Source organism: Neoarius graeffei, chromosome 4, assembly GCF_027579695.1.
Source record: "Neoarius graeffei isolate fNeoGra1 chromosome 4, fNeoGra1.pri, whole genome shotgun sequence".
NCBI classification, from domain to species: Eukaryota; Metazoa; Chordata; class Actinopteri; order Siluriformes; family Ariidae; genus Neoarius; species Neoarius graeffei.
The window spans coordinates 111508297-111530179 of record NC_083572.1 but is presented as its reverse complement, the minus strand read 5'-3'; the positions used below and the strand labels follow the sequence as shown (position 1 = coordinate 111530179).

Sequence of the window (21883 nt, the reverse complement as noted above, 5' to 3'; positions counted from 1 at the left end):
GATAGGAATGTTAACCCATTCTTGTCTAATGTAGGATTCTAGTTGCTCAACTGTCTTAGGTCTTTTTTGTCGTATCTTCCGTTTTATGATGCGCCAAATGTTTTCTATGGGTGAAAGATCTGGACTGCAGGCTGGCCAGTTCAGTACCCGGACCCTTCTTCTACGCAGCCATGATGCTGTAATTGATGCAGTATGTGGTTTGGCATTGTCATGTTGGAAAATGCAAGATCTTTCCTGAAAGAGACGTCGTCTGGATGGGAGCATATGTTGCTCTAGAACCTGGATATACCTTTCAGCATTGATGGTGTCTTTCCAGATGTGTAAGCTGCCCATGCCACACGCACTAATGCAACCCCATACCATCAGAGATGCAGGCTTCTGAACTGAGCGCTGATAACAACTCGGGTCGTCCTTCTCCTCTTTAGTCCGAATGACACGGCGTCCCTGATTTCCATAAAGAACTTCAAATTTTGATTCGTCTGACCACAGAACAGTTTTCCACTTTGCCACAGTCCATTTTAAATGAGCCTTGGCCCAGAGAAGACGTCTGCGCTTCTGGATCATGTTTAGATACGGCTTCTTCTTTGAACTATAGAGTTTTAGCTGGCAACGGCGGATGGCACGGTGAATTGTGTTCACAGATAATGTTCTCTGGAAATATTCCTGAGCCCATTTTGTGATTTCCAATACAGAAGCATGCCTGTATGTGATGCAGTGCCGTCTAAGGGCCCGAAGATCACGGGCACCCAGTATGGTTTTCCGGCCTTGACCCTTACGCACAGAGATTCTTCCAGATTCTCTGAATCTTTTGATGATATTATGCACTGTAGATGATGATATGTTCAAACTCTTTGCAATTTTACACTGTCGAACTCCTTTCTGATATTGCTCCACTATTTGTCGGCGCAGAATTAGGGGGATTGGTGATCCTCTTCCCATCTTTACTTCTGAGAGCCGCTGCCACTCCAAGATGCTCTTTTTATACCCAGTCATGTTAATGACCTATTGCCAATTGACCTAATGAGTTGCAATTTGGTCCTCCAGCTGTTCCTTTTTTGTACCTTTAACTTTTCCAGCCTCTTATTGCCCCTGTCCCAACTTTTTTGAGATGTGTTGCTGTCATGAAATTTCAAATGAGCCAATATTTGGCATGAAATTTCAAAATGTCTCACTTTCGACATTTGATATGTTGTCTATGTTCTATTGTGAATACAATATTAGTTTTTGAGATTTGTAAATTATTGCTTTCCATTTTTATTTACAATTTCTACTTTGTCCCAACTTTTTTGGAATCGGGGTTGTAAATATTTAATGTTTAATATATTATATTTTTCTTTACTTTTTCATTTTGTTTTTAAAATTTCTTTCTTTCTTTCTTTCTTTCTTTCTTTCTTTCTTTCTTTCTTTCTTTCTTTCTTTCTTTCTTTCTTTCTTCTCTCCCACCCTCTCATTGGGATTTAGTCTTTAATAGACCATAAAAATATAGCTTGCTAACAATCTGTGTGTGTGTGTGTTTCTTGCAGAGGCCCAATCTGATGACGGTTGTTGAGTGGATCGACTTTGAAACGTTAGCCTTGTTGTTTGGCATGGTGAGCAACACGCTTTTACCATACACTCTCTCTCTCTTACAGAATGTAATGTCACACCTTTTATCCATTTATAGTGACCTTTAACATTGTGGATTGTCCACGAATCAAGTTCTCACTTCCGTTATACCGTTAAACAGCTGATCCCTCAGCAGACTTTCTGTGAGTCATTAACTGACGCCTTGAAAGACTGACATACAGTGCTGAGCGTAAATGAGTGCACCCCCTTTGAAAAGTAACATTTTAAACAATATCTCAATGAACACAAAAGTTTAATATAACATCTGTTTAACTTATAATGTGAAACTAAGGTTAATAATATAAACTTAGATTACACATTTTTCAGTTTTACTCAAATTAGGGTGGTGCAAAAATGAGTACACCCCACAACAAAAACTACTCCATCTAGTACTTTGTATGGCCTCCATGATTTTTAATGACAGCACCGAGTCTTCTAGGCATGGAATGAACAAGTTGGCGACATTTTGCAACATCAATCTTTTTCCATTCTTCAACAACGACCTCTTTTAGTGACTGGATGCTGGATAGGATAGGATAAGATAGGATATTTATTGTCCTTTCGGAAAATTGTTCTGTGCCATTTACAGTACGTCTGATACAAACTGTTACGAAAACACAAAGAGACACAATATACAAACACCCCCCCCAGGACAAAATACAAGACAACATAGGACAAAACCCCCTCATGTCTTACATACAATATAATGGTAAAGTGCAGTTACTCAGAGACCAAGTGCAATGGGTTATTCTGGTACAATCTTACAGTTGGGTCCTTATTTAACAGGGCTGTACTAGTGGGTATAAATGATCTGCGGGCTCTATTTGTCTGGAATGAAGGCAGCCTGAACCTCCTGCCTGAAAGCAACAACTCATAAACCCGATGTAAGGGGTGTGACACATCATCACAAATAATATGTGCCTTTTTTGCCACCCTTGTTTCTACAATCATGGCCATACTACTTAATGGCTGGCAAGCAATCTTGCTGGCCATGTTGATTATCCTGTGCAGCTTATTTTTGTTTGCTACAGATAGAGAAGAATACCAGGCCACAGAACAGAAACATAAAATGCTCTCAACAAAAGAATGGTAAAAGAGCCACATCATATCCCCATCAACTCTAAATTGCCTTAGCTTTCGCATAAAGTATAGCCTCTGCATCTCCTTCTTGTAGATGGCATCAGTGTTACATGTCCATGTTAATTTATCATCTATTATTGTTCCCAAGTATTTGTAGTTCATCACAACCTCAATACCTTCCCCGTTTATTACCATATTCTGGTGGGTATGGTTCCCCGTTCTAAAATCAATAATCAGTTCCTTTGTTTTTTTTGTGTTAAGAAGAAGACAGCTGGACTTACACCAGTCTACAAACTGGTCCACCCAGTCCCTATATTGGGTCTCATTGTTGTTCTGTATTAACCCCACTATAGCTGTATCATCTGCAAACTTAATTGTGACATGATCGGCTGTATTACTTTGGCACTCATTTGTGTACAGCGTAAACAATACAGGGGAAATTACGCTCCCTTGTGGAGCCCCAGTGTTTGTTAAGATTGGGGGTGACACCGCCTTGTTTACCCTAACACACTGTATCCTCTCAGTAAGAAAGGACTCAACCCATCTTATTATGTTCGCATTTACACCCAAGTGCAACAGCCTCTCCATCATAAGGTGGGGCCTGATCGTGTTGAATGCAGATGAAAAATCTATAAAGAGAACCCGAGCATATCGTTTGGGCCTGTCTAAATGGCAGTAGATGTTATGGAGCATGTACAATAGAGCATCATCTGTGCTCCTCATAGCCCTGTAAGCAAACTGTAATGGATCAATATTGTGTTGCACTTCATCAAGAACATGTTTCAGGACAATCCTCTCTAAGCTCTTCATAGTGATTGATGTAAGGGCAACGGGACGATAATCATTTAAAACACACAGTTTTGACACCTTTGGAACTGGTACTATAAGTGAGGATTTCCAGACCTTGGGAATGTAATATGTATCCAGGGACATTTGAAAAAGCTGTGCAAAAATGGGGCTTAATTGTTCACTGCACTCCTTCAGAACCCTTCCCCTCACATTGTCAGGGCCAGCTGATTTTTTTGGGGTCAATTCTGTTAAGAATTCTACGCACCTCATCAGCAGTTACTCTTATTGATGGGGTATCATATACTAGTTGTTGTCTGATTGCATTTCGTTCTAATGAGAAATCTGATGTTTCAAATCTGGCATAAAAGATATTTAATTCTTTTGCAAAAGATAGATCATCTCCATTTGTGGTGATGTGTGCTTTCTTATCCTCCTTCCCAATCATTATATACATCCCTTGCCATGCATGCCTTAGATCATTCCCCTTCATTTGCGCCTCAATGCGCCGTTTATATATCTGTTTGCTGTCATGTATTATCTGTCTAATCTCCTTCTGAGTATCCTTCATCTTTAACATGTCCCCCTGTGCAAAGGCCCTCCTCTTCCTTTTCAGCGCTAGTTTTAATTCTTTATTGACCCAGGGTTTATCATTAGGAAAGACTCTAAAAGTTATATCTGGAATTACGCTGTCCACACAAAAACCTATGTAATCAGTGACAACCGAGTTTAGTTCTTCTAGGCTGTCACTTATGTCCACAAAAATGTCCCATATTGTACAGTCGAAGCAGCCTCTGAGACGCTCAATGGATTCATCAGTCCATCGTTTAATTGTCTTAATCTCCGGTTTGCGCGACTTCAACTTTTGTTTGTACTGCGGGACGAGCTGAATAACATTGTGGTCCGAATCCCCAAGCGGTGCTTTTGCGTAGCCTTTGTAAGCGTCTTTAATATTCCCAAAGCATAGATCAAGTGTTTTCTCCCTCCTTGTCAGGCACTTGACATACTGATAATAATTAGGCAACACACTTTTGATAGAACACGCATTAAAGTCTCCGAGAATTAACTTTGGAGCGTCAGGAGCAATGTTTTCTATTTTGGCCACAGTGTCGTATATCCTGTTTGCAGCAGCCCTTGTGTTAGCGCGTGGGTGTATATACACAACGGTGACAAACACTTGTCCAAATTCCCTAGGCAGGTAGAATGGCCTGAGCGAAAGGGATACCAGCTCAATATCCTCGGAGCAATAAGAGTCTCTGAGTGTGTAGCTATTGCACCACCCCTCGTTAATATAGACACACACTCCACCACCGAGCTTTTTACCGGTTACTTGCGTATCTCGGTCCAGTCTAATCGGGTCGCAAAATCCTGGAATTCTAAGGGATGAATTGTCTATCGTGTCTTTAAGCCATGTCTCCGTAAAACACAGCAAACAACTTTCTCGATATCCTGAAAGGTACCTCACTGCCGTTCGAAGCTCTGTCAGCTGTTTCAACAGGGAGCGGGTGTTCGCCAGGATGACCGTAGGCAGAGGTGGTTTTCTCCCCTGCGCACGTACCCTGTAACGTACTCCACCGCGTCGGCCTCTTTTCCTCCTCGATGCCTTCGGCCGCCTTGCACACTCATCAGGCAGGTGGTCTGCAAATTCCTTAATTGCAGCAGTTGGTCTCGGCTGTAGTGAAGAATCCCATCCACTGCAACAGCGGTATTCTCAGGTGTGTGGCCAGTATTCAATGAGTGAATGGCCGCCGGCAGCAACAGGTAGATAATCAGGATAATGAGCAGAAACACCTTTAGACGCATTTTGCTCGACGTTTGTTTTGGTCCTAGCAAGAATCAGAAAGTCCAAAAACGTGTGTGTGTGGGGGGTTGTGAAACAAAAAACGAAATTAAACACAAACTATAAAAAACAAACAAATAGTTCAGACGCACTGACTGGGACTCGTCGCCGCAGTGCAGCGCCGGAAGTTGGGATGGAGAGTGATGCTCAACTTGTCTCTTCAGAATTCCCCATAGGTGTTCGATTGGGTTCAGATCAGGAGACATACTTGGCCACTGAATCACTTTCACCCTGTTCTTCTTCAGAAATCCAACAGTGGCCTTAGATATGTGTTTAGTCATGTTGGAAAAGTGCACGATGACCAAGGGCACGGAGTGATGATAGCATCTTCTCTTTCAGTATAGAGCAATACATCTGTGAATTCATGATGCCATCAATGAAATGCAGCTCCACAACACCAGCAGCACTCACGCAGCCCCACATAAGGACACTGCCACCACCATGTTTCACTGGAGGCACCAGGCATTTTTCTTTGTATTCCTCACCTTTGCGACGCCATACAGTTTTGAAGCCATCAGTTCCAAAAACATTTATCTTGGTCTCATCACTCCAGAGTATAGAGTCCCAGTAGTCTTCATCTTTGTCCGCATGGGCCCTGGCAAACTCTAGGCGGGCTTTTTTGTGCCTGGGCTTTAGGATGTGGATGGCATCTATGAATGCCATTCCTCTGCAGTGTACGCCATATTGTGTCACGAGAAATAGTCACCCCAGTTTGGCTTTCTACTTCTTTAGATAACTGCAGTGAACTTGCATGCCGATTTTCTTCAACCCTTCTCATCAGAAGACGCTCCTGTCGAGGTGTTAACTTCCATGGACGACCTGGACGTCTCTGTGAGATGGTTGCAGTTCCATCTTTCTTAAATTTTTGTACCACTTTCGCTACAGTATTCTGACTGATAAGTAAAGCTTTGCTGATCTTCTTGTAGCCTTCACCTTTGTGGTGTAAAGAAATTATTTTCTTTGGGGAATTCTGAAGAGACAAGTTGAGCATCACTCTCCATCCAGCATCCAGTCACTAAAAGAGGTCATTGTTGAAGAATGGAAAAAGATTGATGTTGCAAAATGTCGCCAACTTGTTCATTCCATGACTAGAAGACTTGGTGCTGTCATTAAAAATCATGGAGGCCATACAAAGTACTAGATGTAGTAGTTTTTGTTGTGGGGTGTACTCATTTTTGCACCACCCTAATTTGAGTAAAACTGAAAAATGTGTAATCTAAGTTTATATTATTAACCTTACTTTCACGTTATAAGTTAAACAGATGTTATATTAAACTTTGTCTTGTCAACATTTTGGAAATTGTTTGTGTTCATTGAGATATTGTTTAAAATGTTACTTTTCAAAGGGGGTGTACTCATTTACGCTCAGCACTGTATATTAATTAATGACTCCTCAAGTGATTCACTTATTTTATTAAACGACTCAATGAGTTATTCACTTATATTAATAAATGATTCATTGAATAGGGTGGCACGGTGGTGTAGTGGTTAGCACTGTTGCCTCACAGCAAGAAAGTTCAGGGTTTGAGCCCAGTGGCTGACGGGGGCCTTTCTGTGCGGAGTTTGCATGTTCTCCCCGTGTCTGTATGGGTTTCCTCCGGGTGCTCCGGTTTCCCCCACAGTCCAGTCCAGGTTAGATTAATTGGTGGCTCTAAATTGAGCGTAGGTGTGAGTGTGAGTGTGAATGGTTGTCTGTGTCTATGTGTCAGCCCTGTGATGATCTGGCGACTTGTCCAGGGTGAACCCTGCCTCTCACCCATAGTCAACTGGGATAGGGTCCAGCTGGCCTGCGACCCTGTACAGGATAAGTAGCTACAGATAATGGATGGATGGACTCACTGAATAATTTATTTACATTAATAGTTGACTCATTGAGTGATTCACTTACATTAAATAAATCATTCATTGAAAGAGTCACTGACATTAACAAATGACTCCTTGAGTGATTCATTTACATTAATAAATGATTCCTGTTGTAATTGATTTACATTATTAAATGGCTCCTTGAGTGATTCACTTACATTCATAAATGACTCCTTGAGTGATTCACTTACATTAATAAATGACTCATTGAGTGATTCACTTATGTTAATAAATGACTCATTGAATGATTCACTTGCATTAATAATTGACTCCTGAAGTCATTGATATATTTACATATATAAATGATTCACTGAGTGATTTATTTTCATGAATAAATTACTCCTCGAATGATTCACTTATATTAATAAATGACTCATTGAATGATTCACTTGCATTAATAAATGATTTATTGAGAGCTTCACTGACATTAACAAATGACTCCTTGAGTAATTCATTTACATTAATAAATGACTCCTTGAGTGATTCACTTACAGTAATAGATGACTCTATAGCAGTTCGTATGTGTGGAGCACAGAAAGACAGCAGGCCAGGGTTAAGTTCCACAACGAAACTCTTTTATTCCACTTATTTTAGCTTTTCAGCTTTTACTCACTCACACTCTACACACACATGCGTTGTGGTTGGGAGGGAGCATCCTTCCTCTGCTCTCTCTCTACTTATATAGGGCGAGGTCACTGGGGAAGACACACAAACACAGATTAACCAACATCAGGTGCAGTGATTCTGCCACTTACCTTCCCTCCGGTCATAGACCGACGCTTGACCATGCCCCCGCTGCCACATACAATGGGGCAAAAAAGTATTTAGTCAGCCACCAATTGTGCAAGTTCTCCCACTTAAAAAGATGGGAGAGGCCTGTAATTTTCATCACAGGTATACCTCAACTATGAGAGACAGAATGGGGGGAAAGAATCCAGGAAATCACATTGTAGGATTTTTAATGAATTAATTGGTAAATTCCTCGGTAAAATAAGTATTTGGTCACCTACAAACAAGCAAGATTTCTGGCTCTCACAGACCTGTAACAACTTCTTTAAGAGGCTCCTCTGTCCTCCACTCGTTACCTTTATTAATGGCACCTGTTTGAACTCGTTATCAGTATAAAAGACACCTGTCCACAACCTCAAACAGTCACACTCCAAACTCCACTATGGCCAAGACCAAAGAGCTGTCAAAGGACACCAGAAACAAAAGTGTAGACCTGCACCAGGCTGGGAAGACTGAATCTGCAGTAGGTAAGCAGCTTGGTGTGAAGAAATCAACTGTGGGAGCAATTATTAGAAAATGGAAGACATACAAGACCACTGATAATCTCCCTCAATCTGGGGCTCCACGCAAGATCTCACCACGTGGGGTCAAAATGATTTTGCTCACAAGAACGGTGACCAAAAATCCCAGAACCACACAGGGGGACCTAGTGAATGACCTGAAGAGAGCTGGGACGAAAGTAACAAAAGCTACCATCAGTAACACACTACGCCACCAGGGACTCAAATCCTGCAGTGCCAGACGTGTCCCCCTGCTTAAGCCAGTACATGTCCAGGCCCGTCTGAAGTTTGCTCGAGAGCATTTGGATGATCCAGAAGAGGATTGGGAGAATGTCATATGGTCAGATGAACCAAAATAGAACTTTTTGGTAAAAACTCAACTTGTTGTGTTTGGAGGAGAAAGAATGCTGAGTTGCATCCAAAGAACACCATACCTACTGTGAAGCATGGGGGTGGAAACGTCATGCTTTGGGGCTGTTTTTCTGCAAAGGGACCAGGACGACTGATCCGTGTAAAGGAAAGAATGAATGGGGCCATGTATTGAGATTTTGAGTGAAAACCTCCTTCCATCAGCAAGGGCATTGAAGATGAAACGTGGCTGGGTCTTTCAGCATGACAATGATCCCAAACACACCACCCGGGCAACGAAGGAGTGACTTCGTAAGAAGCATTTCAAGGTCCTGGAGTGGCCTAGCCAGTCTCCAGATCTCAACCCCATAGAAAATCTTTGGAGGGAGTTGAAAGCCCGTGTTGCCCAGCGACAGCCCCAAAACATCACTGCTCTAGAGGAGATCTGCATGGAGGAATGGGCCAAAATACCAGCAACAGTGTGTGAAAACCTTGTGAAGACTTACAGAAAACGTTTGACCTCTGTCATTGCCAACAAAGGGTATATAACAAAGTATTGAGATGAACTTTTGTTAATGACCAAATGCTTATTTTCCACCATAATTTGCAAATAAATTCTTTAAAAATCAGACAATGTGATTTTCTGGATTTTTTTTTTCTCATTTTGTCTCTCATAGTTGAGGTATACCTATGATGAAAACTACAGGCCTCTCTTATCTTTTTAAGTGGGAGAACTTGCACAATTGGTGACTGACTAAATACTTTTTTGCCCCACTGTACCCCCACCGCCCGACTCAGGCCGGGCAGCCGTCCGGCCTGCAGCCGACTCCACCCCCCCCCTTGATGGGAGAGGAAGTCCGCCACGACCATCTGCGCCCCCGGCCTGTGGACCACCTTGAAATTAAAGGGCTGGAGTGCCAGATACCAACGGGTGATCTGCGTGTTGGCATCCTTCATGCGGTGGAGCCACTGGAGGGGCGCGTGGTCCGAACAGAGGGTGAAAGAGCGCCCCAGGAGGTAGTAGTGGAGGGCGAGGACCACCCACTTGATCGCCAGGCACTCCTTTTCGATGGTGCTGTAGCGCCCCTCACGCACCAATAGCTTCCTGCTTATGTACAGGACGGGGTGGTCCTCCCCTTCCACCTCCTGGGACAGAACGGCCCCCAGCCCTCTGTCTGATGCATCCGTCTGCAACATAGAGGGGAGAGACAAGTCAGGGGAGTGTAACAGTGGCCCCCCGCACAGTGCAGCCTTCACCTCAGAGAAAGCCCGCTGGCATTGCTCCTTCCACTGGACCGGATCTGGTGCCCCATTTTAGTGAGATCAGTCAGCGGGCTGGTGACGTCCGAATAATTAGGTATAAACCTACGATAGTAGCCAGCCAGCCCCAGGAACTGTCTCACCCCCTTTTTGGTCTTGGGCCTCGGGCAGGCCGTAATTGCTGCTGTCTTGTTAATTTGGGGACGCACCTGCCCGTTGCCCAAGTGGAAGCCCAGATACCGTACTTCCACCTGCCCAATAGCACACTTCTTTGGGTTGGCTGTGAGACCCGCCCGCCTCAGCGACCTAAGGACAGCCCTCAGGTGTTGTAGGTGCCGCGGCCAGTCATTACTATAAATAATGATATCGTCTAGGTACACAGCCGCATAGGTGGCGTGGGGGCGGAGGACCCTATCCATCAGTCGCTGGTAGCGGGTGCCCCAAACAGCCCAAAAGGAAGTGTGACAAACTGGTGTAAGCCAAACGGTGTGGAAAAGGCCATTTTTTCTCGGGATAATGGAGTCAAGGGGATCTACCAATAACCCTTTGTCAAATCCAGTGTCGAGTAAAAGCGAACCGTGCCTAGTTGATCGAGCACCTCATCAATACGAGGCATTAGGTACGCGTCGAATTTAGACACCGTGTTGACTTTTCTATAGTCTACACAGAACTGGACCGACCCATCAGTCTTGGGTACCAAGACCACCGGGCTGCTCCAGTCACTGTGGGACTCCTCGACGATGCCCATTTCGAGCATGGCCTCGAGTTCTTCCCGAACCACTTTTTTCTTGTGTTTAGGTAGCCTGTAAGGGCGGCTACACACTACCACCCCCGGGGGCGTCTCAATGTGGTGCTCTATGAGGTCGGTGCGGCCGGGCAGGGGCGAGAACACGACCGAAAACTCGGTCTGCAACTGGGCGACCTCCGCGAGTTGGGTCGGGGAGAGGTGGTCTCCACAGGGGACCGGAGAGGTACGCAACGCCAATGTTCCCTTTTGAACCTCTGGCCCCAGCTCCACCTTCTCCGGAACCACCGACACGGGGACCTCCTCGTTCCAGAGTTTGAGCAGATTGAGGTGGTAAACCTGTAGCGCCCCACCCCTGTCTGTTCGCTTCACCTCGTAGTCGACATCCCTGATTCGTTGTGTGACCTCAAAGAGTCCTTGCCACTTGGCGATTAATTTGGAGCTCGATGTGGGCAACAATACGAGAACTTTATCTCCCAGTGCAAACTCCCTAAGGTGCGTACCCCTGTCGTACAGGTGGGTTTGCCATTCTTGGGCCTGCCGCAAATTCTCCTGGGTTAGGTGTGTGAGTGTGTGGAGTTTTGCGCGCAGGTCCATAACATATTGAATTTGATTTTTACTAGGCGAAGGTCCCTCCTCCCAATTTTCTCGCAGCACATCTAGAATGCCACGCGGCTTACGCCCATATAATAATTCGAATGGGGAGAACCCTGTAGAGGCTTGGGGGACCTCTCGCACTGCAAATAAGGGTTTGAGCCATTTATCCCAATTACGTGCATCCACACTTACGAATTTTTAATTATATTTTTGAGGGTGCGATCAAACCATTCAACTAAACCGTCCGTTTGTGGGTGATAAACACTGGTGTGGATCGGCTTAATACCTAATAACCCATACAGTTCGTTTAGTGTACGTGACATAAACGAGGTGCCTTGGTCAGTCAGAATCTCTTTCGGGATTCCAACTTGGGAGATCACATGGAAGAGCGCTTCCACAATACTGCATGCTGAGATATTGCGAAGAGGCACTGCTTCCAGGTATCGCGTTGCATAGTCCACCAGAACTAAAATAAAGCGGTACCCTTGTGTTGACTGATCTAATGGCCCAACGAGATCCATCCCAATTCTTTCGAACGGGGTCTCGATTAATGGGAGAGGGTGCAAAGGCGCTTTTGGAATGGCTGCCGGATTTACTAATTGGCATTCGTGGCATGCCGTACACCACCTACAGACATCGCCGCGAATCCCTGGCCAATAGAACCAGGCCATTAATTGGGCTAGTGTTTTATCCTGCCCTAAGTGTCCAGCCATGGGATTAAAGTGAGCTGCCTGGAATACCAATTCCCGGTGGCTCTTTGGAATCCAAAGCTGCATGACTTGCTCTTTAGTCTGAGTGTCCTGCGTCACTCGGTATAACCTATCCTTCATAATAGAAAAATAGGGGAAGGACGGGGTAGCGTTTGGCTGGAGCATTTGACCATCGATTACTCTCACTTGGTCAAACGCATGCTGCAAAGACTCATCTCGCGATTGCTCTAATGGGAAATCCCCATGGGATTCCCCGAGAGAGGGAGGAGGAGCCTGCTGCTCCTCACTCTGACGTGGCGATGACGTAGACGGCTCTGTGACAGCTGCTCCTGCCAAAACGACACCAGGACCTCCCCCTGCTGAATTACGGCAGGACCCACTCTTCACTAGATGGCTCATTAACTCCCCAAATCCCGGCCAGTCAGTCCCCAAAATTATAGAGTGGTTGAGGCGAGGATTAACCACCGCCTTTACTCTAAATTTTTCCCCTCAGAAAAGAATGTGGACCGACACTAAAGGGTAACTATGAACATCCCCGTGCACACACAACACCTTCACCCCCTGTGCTCCCCCCAATGCCTCATCTTGCACCAGGCTTTGGTGAATTGAGGTCTGATTACAGCCAGAGTCCACCAAAGCCTAATATGTATCCCCTTGGATACTCACCGGTATGCGATATGCTCTGGCCCGATCAAGGGCAGCTCCTGGCGCATCGGGGATCCGAACCACAGCGCCCACTTCCATCGCCGAGCACTGCTGTTGGAGGTGGCCCGGCTCCCCGCAGTGCCAGCAAACTGGCCCGGCCTTTCTCTCTGCCCCGGCACTCTGGGGCTCACTCACCTGGGGGGGGGGAGAGAGACAGACACAGAAGGGAAAAACGGGAGGGCACCGCGGGTGCGACGGGCCGGCTGGGGTAGGGCCGGCCCCCACCTCCGCGGTGGGGGAACGGGGCGAGGATGGGACACAGGAGGAGAGAGGGGGAGAGAGAGAGAGAGAAGAGGGAAGAAGAGGATGTCCGCTGTCCTGCCGTCGGAACAGCCGCCAAATGGTCCTCCACCAACTCGATGGCCTGATCCAGCGATGCCGGGCAGTGGCACTGGACCCACTCCGCAGTTCCCTCTGGTAGGTGGGCGATGAACTGCTCCAGTACCACCTGATCGATGATCCCCTCAGCGTCGCGGTTGTCGGCCCTCAACCACTGCCAGCAGGCGTCCCGGAGCTGCTGGCCAAATGCAAACGGCCGGCCGACTTCCTCCAGATGCAGAGCGCGGAAGCTCTGTCACTGTGGTTCAGGGGTGTGCTCCACCCGCTGGAGGATGGCCCGGCGAAGGTCCGCGTAGACCAGCCAGCGATTGGCGGGGAGCTGTAGCGTGGCCAGCTGCGCCTCGCCCGTTAGCAGGGGGAGGAGGTGCGCCGCGTGCTGTTCCACCGGCCAGCCCGAGGCCCCTGCTGCCTGCTCAAAGAGCGTGAGGAAGGCCTCGGGGTCGTCATGCAGGCCCATCTTAGTGAGGGTGACGGGAGAAGGGCCCGTGGCGGTGGAGGTGGTGGACCCCGCTGATGCGAGGAGGTGCCGGAACGCCTGTTGGTCTTCCTGCTACGCCAGCACCAGGGCCTCGAACCGGTGTTCCTGCTCCTTTCGGAGGGTGACTAACGCCTGGTACTGGCTCTGCTGGGCTGTGGCGAGGGTGTGGACCAGGTCCGCGAAGGGGGAGGACTCCATGGGGCTGTTCTTCCTGTGCTCGAATCCTGGGTTTTGGCACCACTGTAACAGTTCGTATGGGTGGAGCACAGAAAGATGGCAGGCCAGGGTTAAGTTCCACAACAAAACTCTTTTATTCCACTTATTTTAGCTTTTCAGCTTTTACTCACTCACACTCTACACACACATGCGTTGTGGTTGGGAGGGAGCATCCTTCCTCTGCTCTCTCTCTCCTTATATAGGGCGTGGTCACTGGGGAAGACACACAAACACAGATTAACCAACATCAGGTGCAGTGATTCTGCCACTTACCTTCCCTGACTCCGCCCTCCGGTCACAGACCGACGCTTGACCACGCCCCCGCTGCCACAGACTCATTTAGTGATTCACGTACATTAATAAATGACTCATTGAATGATTCACTTGCATTAATAATTGACTCCTCAAGTCATTGATATATTTACAAATATAAATGACTCCTTGAGTGATTCACTTACATTAATAAATGACTCACTGAGAGAATCATTTACATAAATGCCTGCTTGTCTTTAAAAAAAATCCTTTTTGCATTGCAATTTTAAAAATCCTGAAAAATAGTTCATTTTTCATCCTGTAACTGAGTAAAATTGTTATTTATATTCACTACAGATGTTTATATTATTTGGTTATAGTATAATATTAAGCTGTTTTGGAAGAAAGGAGATAAATGTGTGTGTTTAAGTGGTTAAAGTAAATCCTCCACCAGGCCAGAAATCAGCGTCGAGTCTAACGAAGTGTGAGATTGCTTTTATTTTTTTTCTCTTCTTCTTTTCATTGTGCTTCATGAGTCACCACATGATTTTCTTTAATGGTTCTCTCATGCAAAGCCCCACCCCTTAGTCACAAAACCACAAACTCTCACGTCTCACACACTTGGGTCCTGTATAAGATCTTTAAGTTCCTATGGAAACAAATGTGCTAATCAACACTGATGTAAACAAGCATTAGGGGTTGTTTTTGGAAATGAAATGAAAAATGGTGGCGATTAGAAGGAAAGTGAAATGAATCACAGCATGGTTTAACTCTCGCACTCTCTACACATTGTGGAGTGCAAAAGTTTGCACACCCTTCAGATAAGAAGAAAAACAAGCATTTAATGATAACAGAGCAAGTTTGGTTTCACAGATTGTCTTTGTTCAGCAACAAAAATTGGTTGTAATGATGTTTCAAAGTTAATGGTGATAAAATTCTGCAGACATTTCTGAATATGATAAATATTCTCTAATAACTTTATTACAGCCTTTAACTCTTTTACATCAAAGGTCCTCTCAAATCTAATACTCAGCTCCATCAAACAGGTTTTAGCTGGCCGTCCTGAATGTGTTTTTGAAAAACACACATAAATATAATGGCTTTAATCAGATGCATTTAAATAATATGTAAACAACAACAACAAAACTTAATAGTGGAGCTTCTCGCACTTGCTTTGCACATCAAAGCAGAGCTCCATATTTAAGAGAATATGGTAATGCATCAGCCTGATTTTTGATGGCTTTTGACTGTATTACATCCATATGCATGTATGATGAACAACATCCGTATACCACCACGGGGAACCTGAAAGTAACTGCAAGGTGAAGTATCTCATAAACACTCGACTACCAGGCAATGAAATCTGTATCTTTATTTCCATAAGATAGATGGATTGTTATCCAGCGCTTATTTTTCATCTGCTTTTTAAAAAATAACGTGGGATTATTTACTAACATTTTACAGACAATATTCACGACAGTTTCATATAAAGCAAGTTAAAACAGTTTTATTAGTCCACTCACTTGTTGGACAGGTGACAGTTTGTGTCACGTAAGGGCGATAGACGGATGTAATCACAGGAGGAGTTTTATGAAAACACGCTCGCAAACAGATCCAAAATGGAGACAAATGGAGGCTGAATGGAAAACCAGGCAGTGGTGGAGTGAGGGACAGACAGGATATCAGAGGGATCCAATACTCACAGTCCAAAAACACAAACAGGGTCAAAACCAGAAAAGAGACACAAAATACAAGGCTTTCACAAAGTCTATGTGTTACTCAGAGTCCTTATATAAACGTCTGCGCTGTGATTGAGCTCTAATCAGGAACAGGTGCATGGGGATTAGTCCTAATGGTGCTGAGAGAGGAAACCAGACAGCTGTGCAACGTATGGAGTGTGATATTGGATGGTAACTCTACAGTAGTGGTGTAAAGTGAAAACACTGGTTCACTGCTGTCCCCCAGGCACCCAGCAGAGTCACACCATAATAAATGTGCTGGTGGTGTTTCTGGCGCATGGCATGTGGCGTCCAGAGGTGGGTAGAGTAGCCAAAAATTGTACTCAAGTAAGAGTATTGTTACTTTAGAATAATATTACTCAAGTAAAAGTAAAAAGTAGTCTTCCAATTAATTACTTGAGTAAGAGTAAAAAGTACCAAGTGAAAAAACTACAACCCTGATTCCAAAAAAGTTGGGACAAAGTACAAATTGTAAATAAAAATGGAATGCAATAATTTACAAATCTCAAAAACTGATATTGTATTCACAATAGAACATAGACAACATATCAAATGAAAGTGAGACATTTTGAAATTTCATGCCAAATATTGGCTCATTTGAAATTTCATCACAGCAACACATCTCAAAAAAGTTGGGACAGGGGCAATAAGAGGCTGGAAAAGTTAAAGATACAAAAAAGGAATAGCTGGAGGACCAAATTGCAACTCATTTGGTCAATTGGCAATAGGTCATTAACATGACTGGGTATAAAAAGAGCATCTTGGAGTGGCAGCGGCTCTCAGAAGTAAAGATGGGAAGAGGATCACCAATCCCCCTAATTCTGCACCGACAAATAGTGGAGCAATATCAGAAAGGAGTTCGACAGTGTAAAATTGTAAAGAGTTTGAACATATCATCAAAAGATTCAGAGAATCTGGAAGGATCTCTGTGCGTAAGGGTCAAGGTCGGAAAACCATACTGGGTGCCCGTGATCTTCGGGCCCTTAGACGGCACTGCATCACATACAGGCATGCTTCTGTATTGGAAATCACAAAATGGGCTCAGGAATATTTCCAGAGAACATCATCTGTGAACACAATTCACCGTGCCATCCGCCGTTGCCAGCTAAAACTCTATAGTTCAAAGAACAAGCCGTATCTAAACATGATCCAGAAGTGCAGACGTCTTCTCTGGGCCAAGGCTCATTTAAAATGGACTGTGGCAAAGTGGAAAACTGTTCTGTGGTCAGACGAATCAAAATTTGAAGTTCTTTATGGAAATCAGGGACGCTGTGTCATTCGGACTAAAGAGGAGAAGGACGACCCAAGTTGTTATCGGCGCTCAGTTCAGAAGCCTGCATCTCTGATGGTATGGGGTTACATTAGTGCATGTGGCATGGGCAGCTTACACATCTGGAAAGACACCATCAATGCTGAAAGGTATATCCAGGTTCTAGAGCAACATATGCTCCCATCCAGACGACGTCTCTTTCAGGGAAGACCTTGCATTTTCCAACATGACAATGCCAAACCACATACTGCATCAATTACAGCATCATGGCTGCGTAGAAGAAGGGTCCGGGTACTGAACTGGCCAGCCTGCAGTCCAGATCTTTCACCCATAGAAAACATTTGGCGCATCATAAAACGGAAGATACGACAAAAAAGACCTAAGACAGTTGAGCAACTAGAATCCTACATTAGACAAGAATGGGTTAACATTCCTATCCCTAAACTTGAGCAACTTGTCTCCTCAGTCCCCAGACGTTTACAGACTGTTGTAAAGAGAAAAGGGGATGTCTCACAGTGGGAAACATGGCCTTGTCCCAACTTTTTTGAGATGTGTTGTTGTCATGAAATTTAAAATCACCTAATTTTTCTCTTTAAATGATACATTTTCTCAATTTAAACATTTGATATGTCATCTATGTTCTATTCTGAATAAAATATGGAATTTTGAAACTTCCACATCATTGCATTCCATTTTTATTTACAATTTGTACTTTGTCCCAACTTTTTTGGAATCGGGGTTGTACTCAAGTACTGAGTAACTGCTGAGTAACTTTTGTTTATTGATCAGGATGTCATAACAGGCAGAGATTTCATATATATTTCACACATATAAACTGTGTGTGTGTAGTTCAAGAAGCTCAAGGCAGTCTGCACATAAACCATAACACTGTGTGTGTGTGTGTGTGTGTGTGTGTGTGTGTGTGTGTGTGTGTGTGTGTTCACTCCGTGAAGTGACTGTTCAGCTTTAACAGCAGCTGAACATCACACGTAATATCTCCTCGTACGAAAAAGACTGAAAATAATCCTGTAAGATGCGATCAACAATGTTAATCCTTTCATCTCCCAAAAAGTTGTTTACTGGCTCCATCTCGCAGAGGAGTTAGCAAGTGGAAGTAACAAGCAAAAAGGTTGCTAACTAGCTGCCAGTGCCCAGCTTGGCTGGGTGGTGGTGGGGATTGCTAGCAAGCGGTCAAGCTAACAAGCTAATGCCCTTCCTTTTGTGAACAAGCACTTGTAGACAAATAATAAAACAAATCTCACAGAAAAAAACACCTAAAGTCTTCACAAATCCCTCTAATCCACAACAAATACAGTAGCTTGAAAAATGGAGATTTCACAAACGATATGTTAGGCGTTTTGTTATTTAGTAAGTTTTCACCAGTCTTCCATTCCCAGTTTTTGACCAGAGCCGTGCACAACTGTAACGCTATTGAGGAGCTGACATTAGCGGAGCAACCTTATTTTCATGAGCATTTTTTGGTTTCACATCAATAAAAAGTGATTGTTAGGAAGATTTTTTGTAGTTTTATTTCTTGGTTCTCTGGTGTGTGTGTGTGTGTGTGTGTGTGTGTTATCTTGCCGTCTGAGGCCGCAGTGCGTCAATACATTTCCACAAAACAATGTATTTTACAGTTATTTATGATGTTACAACAGGGCTAACGTCTGCCTACGAAGACAGCCAAAAGCACACAGCCTACTTACCGCAATGTGTTTCCTCAAATTCGACGTTGAGTTTTTATAAGCTGAAACGTCCACTGGTTTGGGGAGACACATGTGACACCGCATAACATAACTATTATTTGTTGTTGTTTGGAGAGTGAACATGGTTTGTATGTGTGGCCAGGGGTGTGCCTCTTCAGCTTGATGAGAAATGCTGGCCCGCTGTCTCTGCCATTTTTCTTCTGCTTCCGTGCTCTTTTCCACCTGGACTGCTCTTGCCGCGGGAATTTTGTGTGCGGGCGGGCGCGGCGGCTTGGCTCTGTTTGATTGGCGAAACGGAGTTAAACCATAGCTCCTCCCACTGTGGCTCTGGCTGCTACATGTGATCGGTGAGATGCGGTCATGTGACAGAGCCTCTGCTGGAAGTCTCGACAAAACATGAACAAACAGACCACGCATCGCACGGATCAATAAAAATAAAGTAGCAAGTAATGAGCAGAATATAGCCCAATGTAACAGAGTAAAAGTACCGCTTCTTCTTCACAAATATACTCAAGTAAAAGTTAAAACTACTCTTACAAGTACAATTCATCCAAAAAGTTACTCAAGTAAATGTAACAGAGTAAATGTAGCGCGTTACTACCCACCTCTGGCGGCGTCAAAGAAAGGAATAAATATGTATCGTAACTGCGATGCGAATCTCATTATTGGGCTCACTGTCATAAGACAATGCAATGATTTATTGAGGTGAAAAACATGACATGACACAATTTGATGGTTCGTTCATGGTGCTGTAATATTATTATTACATTCAGGGGGATTTTGTGCCCTTGGAGATATTTTGCTCATAAACTCATCAGGAGCTCTGATTTTAGGCACTGACTATATATACAGTATATATATAAATCCTTCAGCTGTGGCTCACGATATACTGTTTTATTACACCATATTAAGAAGCTAAAGGCTTTAAGCTCCGCCCACTTCGCAATCCCATCATGTTACAGTACATTGCTCAAAAGCACTTTTCCTGATGTATTTGTTATTATGCCCCGCCCAAACGAAGTTTAGCGGGGGATATAGAAACAGGTTCTGTCCGTCCGGTCACGTTTTCATTTCTGGGCCATGTCTTTAAAACTACTGAAGATATCTTCGTGAAACTTTGTATACATATCAAGCAACATGTGAACTGGTGCCTTTTGCTATTTTGGAATTTTGAAAAAAAGAATTTTTCAATTTTTTACATAAAAAATAGATTTTGACTGAGTTTCTAAGAGCAATGTTTGTTTCCGGAGCGCATAAGCAAAACTATTCATGAGATGGATTTGAAACTTGGTATACACGTTAACAAGGTGATGTAGAGGTGCCTTTTCATACTAAGAAACTTGAGAAATTTTTATTTTTCATGTTTCCATGGAAACAATTTCAGACTTAGTCTCTCAGGTTAGTCTTAGGGGTAGGCTTTGTTTCTGGAGCAGAACTTGAAAACTGTGAGTGGTATGGTGTTGAAAGTTGGTGTGTGTGTTGATATATAGGGCGGGGGATAAAGAGGATGCTGTCTTCTTGTTTAAGAATTTATGATACACACAAAAATTCCCTCCATAACTCACACTCTCAGAGGGGAAACATTAAACCACACTATTTTTTAAAATCAATTTTCCTAAAATATTTTTTTTTCTGTATTCAAACCAAAAATCTCAGTTTGTAATTCTCATCTCATCATCTGTAGCCGCTTTATCCTGTTCTACAGGGTCGCAGGCAAGCTGGAGCCTATCCCAGCTGACTATGGGCGAAAGGCGGGGTACACCCTGGACAAGTCGCCAGGTCATCACAGGGCTGACACATAGACACAGACAACCATTCACACTCACATTCACACCTACGCTCAATTTAGAGTCACCAGTTAACCTAACCTGCATGTCTTTGGACTGTGGGGGAAACCGGAGCACCCGGAGGAAACCCACGCGGACACGGGGAGAACATGCAAACTCCGCACAGAAAGGCCCTCGCCGGCCACGGGGCTCGAACCCGGACCTTCTTGCTGTGAGGCGACAGCGCTAACCACTACACCACCGTGCCGCCCTCAGTTTGTAATTGTTGATGAGATTTTCCATCTTCACTGCCGTCTCTAATTAGAGGAACATTACAGAGGAATTTCCCTGAATGTTAATAACTGTTAATGATGTTGGATTTTATACTGAAAGATGATATAAAACATTTCATAACAGCCCACAATGTGTTTTATTGATTAAAAAAAATTGATGGAAAATGGAAAAAAAAACTCCAGAGAAAATTAGATGTCAAAAGATAGTGAAATAGTGTACGGCCTGCTTCATACCTCCACATTTCAGTTTTAGAAATTGCATTTTGTTGTGGATGAATTATAAAATAGACATTTTGTCATTAATAAATAATTCTGTAAATGTCCTCGGCTTAGACACAGTACAGGAAGTGACACCAAAGTCTAAAAACATTTTGACTTTTATTATTTTCTTCTCACTTTTTCAGATGATTTTGGTGGCCATTTTTTCAGAGACTGGCTTCTTCGATTACTCTGCTGTTAAGGTGAGTTTATTGATTTATAAAAATAAACATGTCAATAAATGTGTAGCATATTGACTTCTACATTTTCAAATCCTGTATGGAGCTCAGTTTTTGTTAAAGATAATCATACATGTAATAATAATAATAATAATAATAATAAAAAGGCGGCAAAAACTGGGCGGCATGGTGGTGTCATGGTTAGCGCTGTCGCCTCACAGCAAGAAGGTTCCGGGTTCGAGCCCTGTGGCCGGCGAGGGCCTTTCTGTGTGGAGTTTGCATGTTCTCCCCGTGTCTGCATGGGTTTCCTCCGGGTGCTCCGGTTTCCCCCACAGTCCAAAAACATGCAGTTAGGTTAACATGGGGCGGCCTTGGGCTGAGGTGCCCTTGAGCGAGGTACCGAACCCCTGACTGCTCCCCGGGCGCTGTAGTGTGGCTGCCCACTGCTCTGAGTGTGTGTGCATGTGTTCACTGCTTCAGATGGGTTAAATGCAGAGGATGAATTTCACTGTGCTTGAAGTGTGCATGTGACAAATAAAGGTTTCTTCATAATAATAATAAT

At 44.1% G+C, this 21883-nt stretch overlaps 1 protein-coding gene across 1 annotated transcript in view; it reads left to right on the top strand.

The window, feature by feature from the left end:
• Nucleotides 1-21883, top strand: part of oca2 (oculocutaneous albinism II) — a 315932-nt gene that overhangs the window by 65354 nt on the left and 228695 nt on the right. The window contains exons 11-12 of the mRNA XM_060918405.1: nt 1524-1589; nt 21289-21345. Of these exons, the coding sequence (XP_060774388.1) occupies nt 1524-1589; nt 21289-21345 (123 nt within the window). The remainder of the gene's footprint in view (nt 1-1523; nt 1590-21288; nt 21346-21883) is intronic.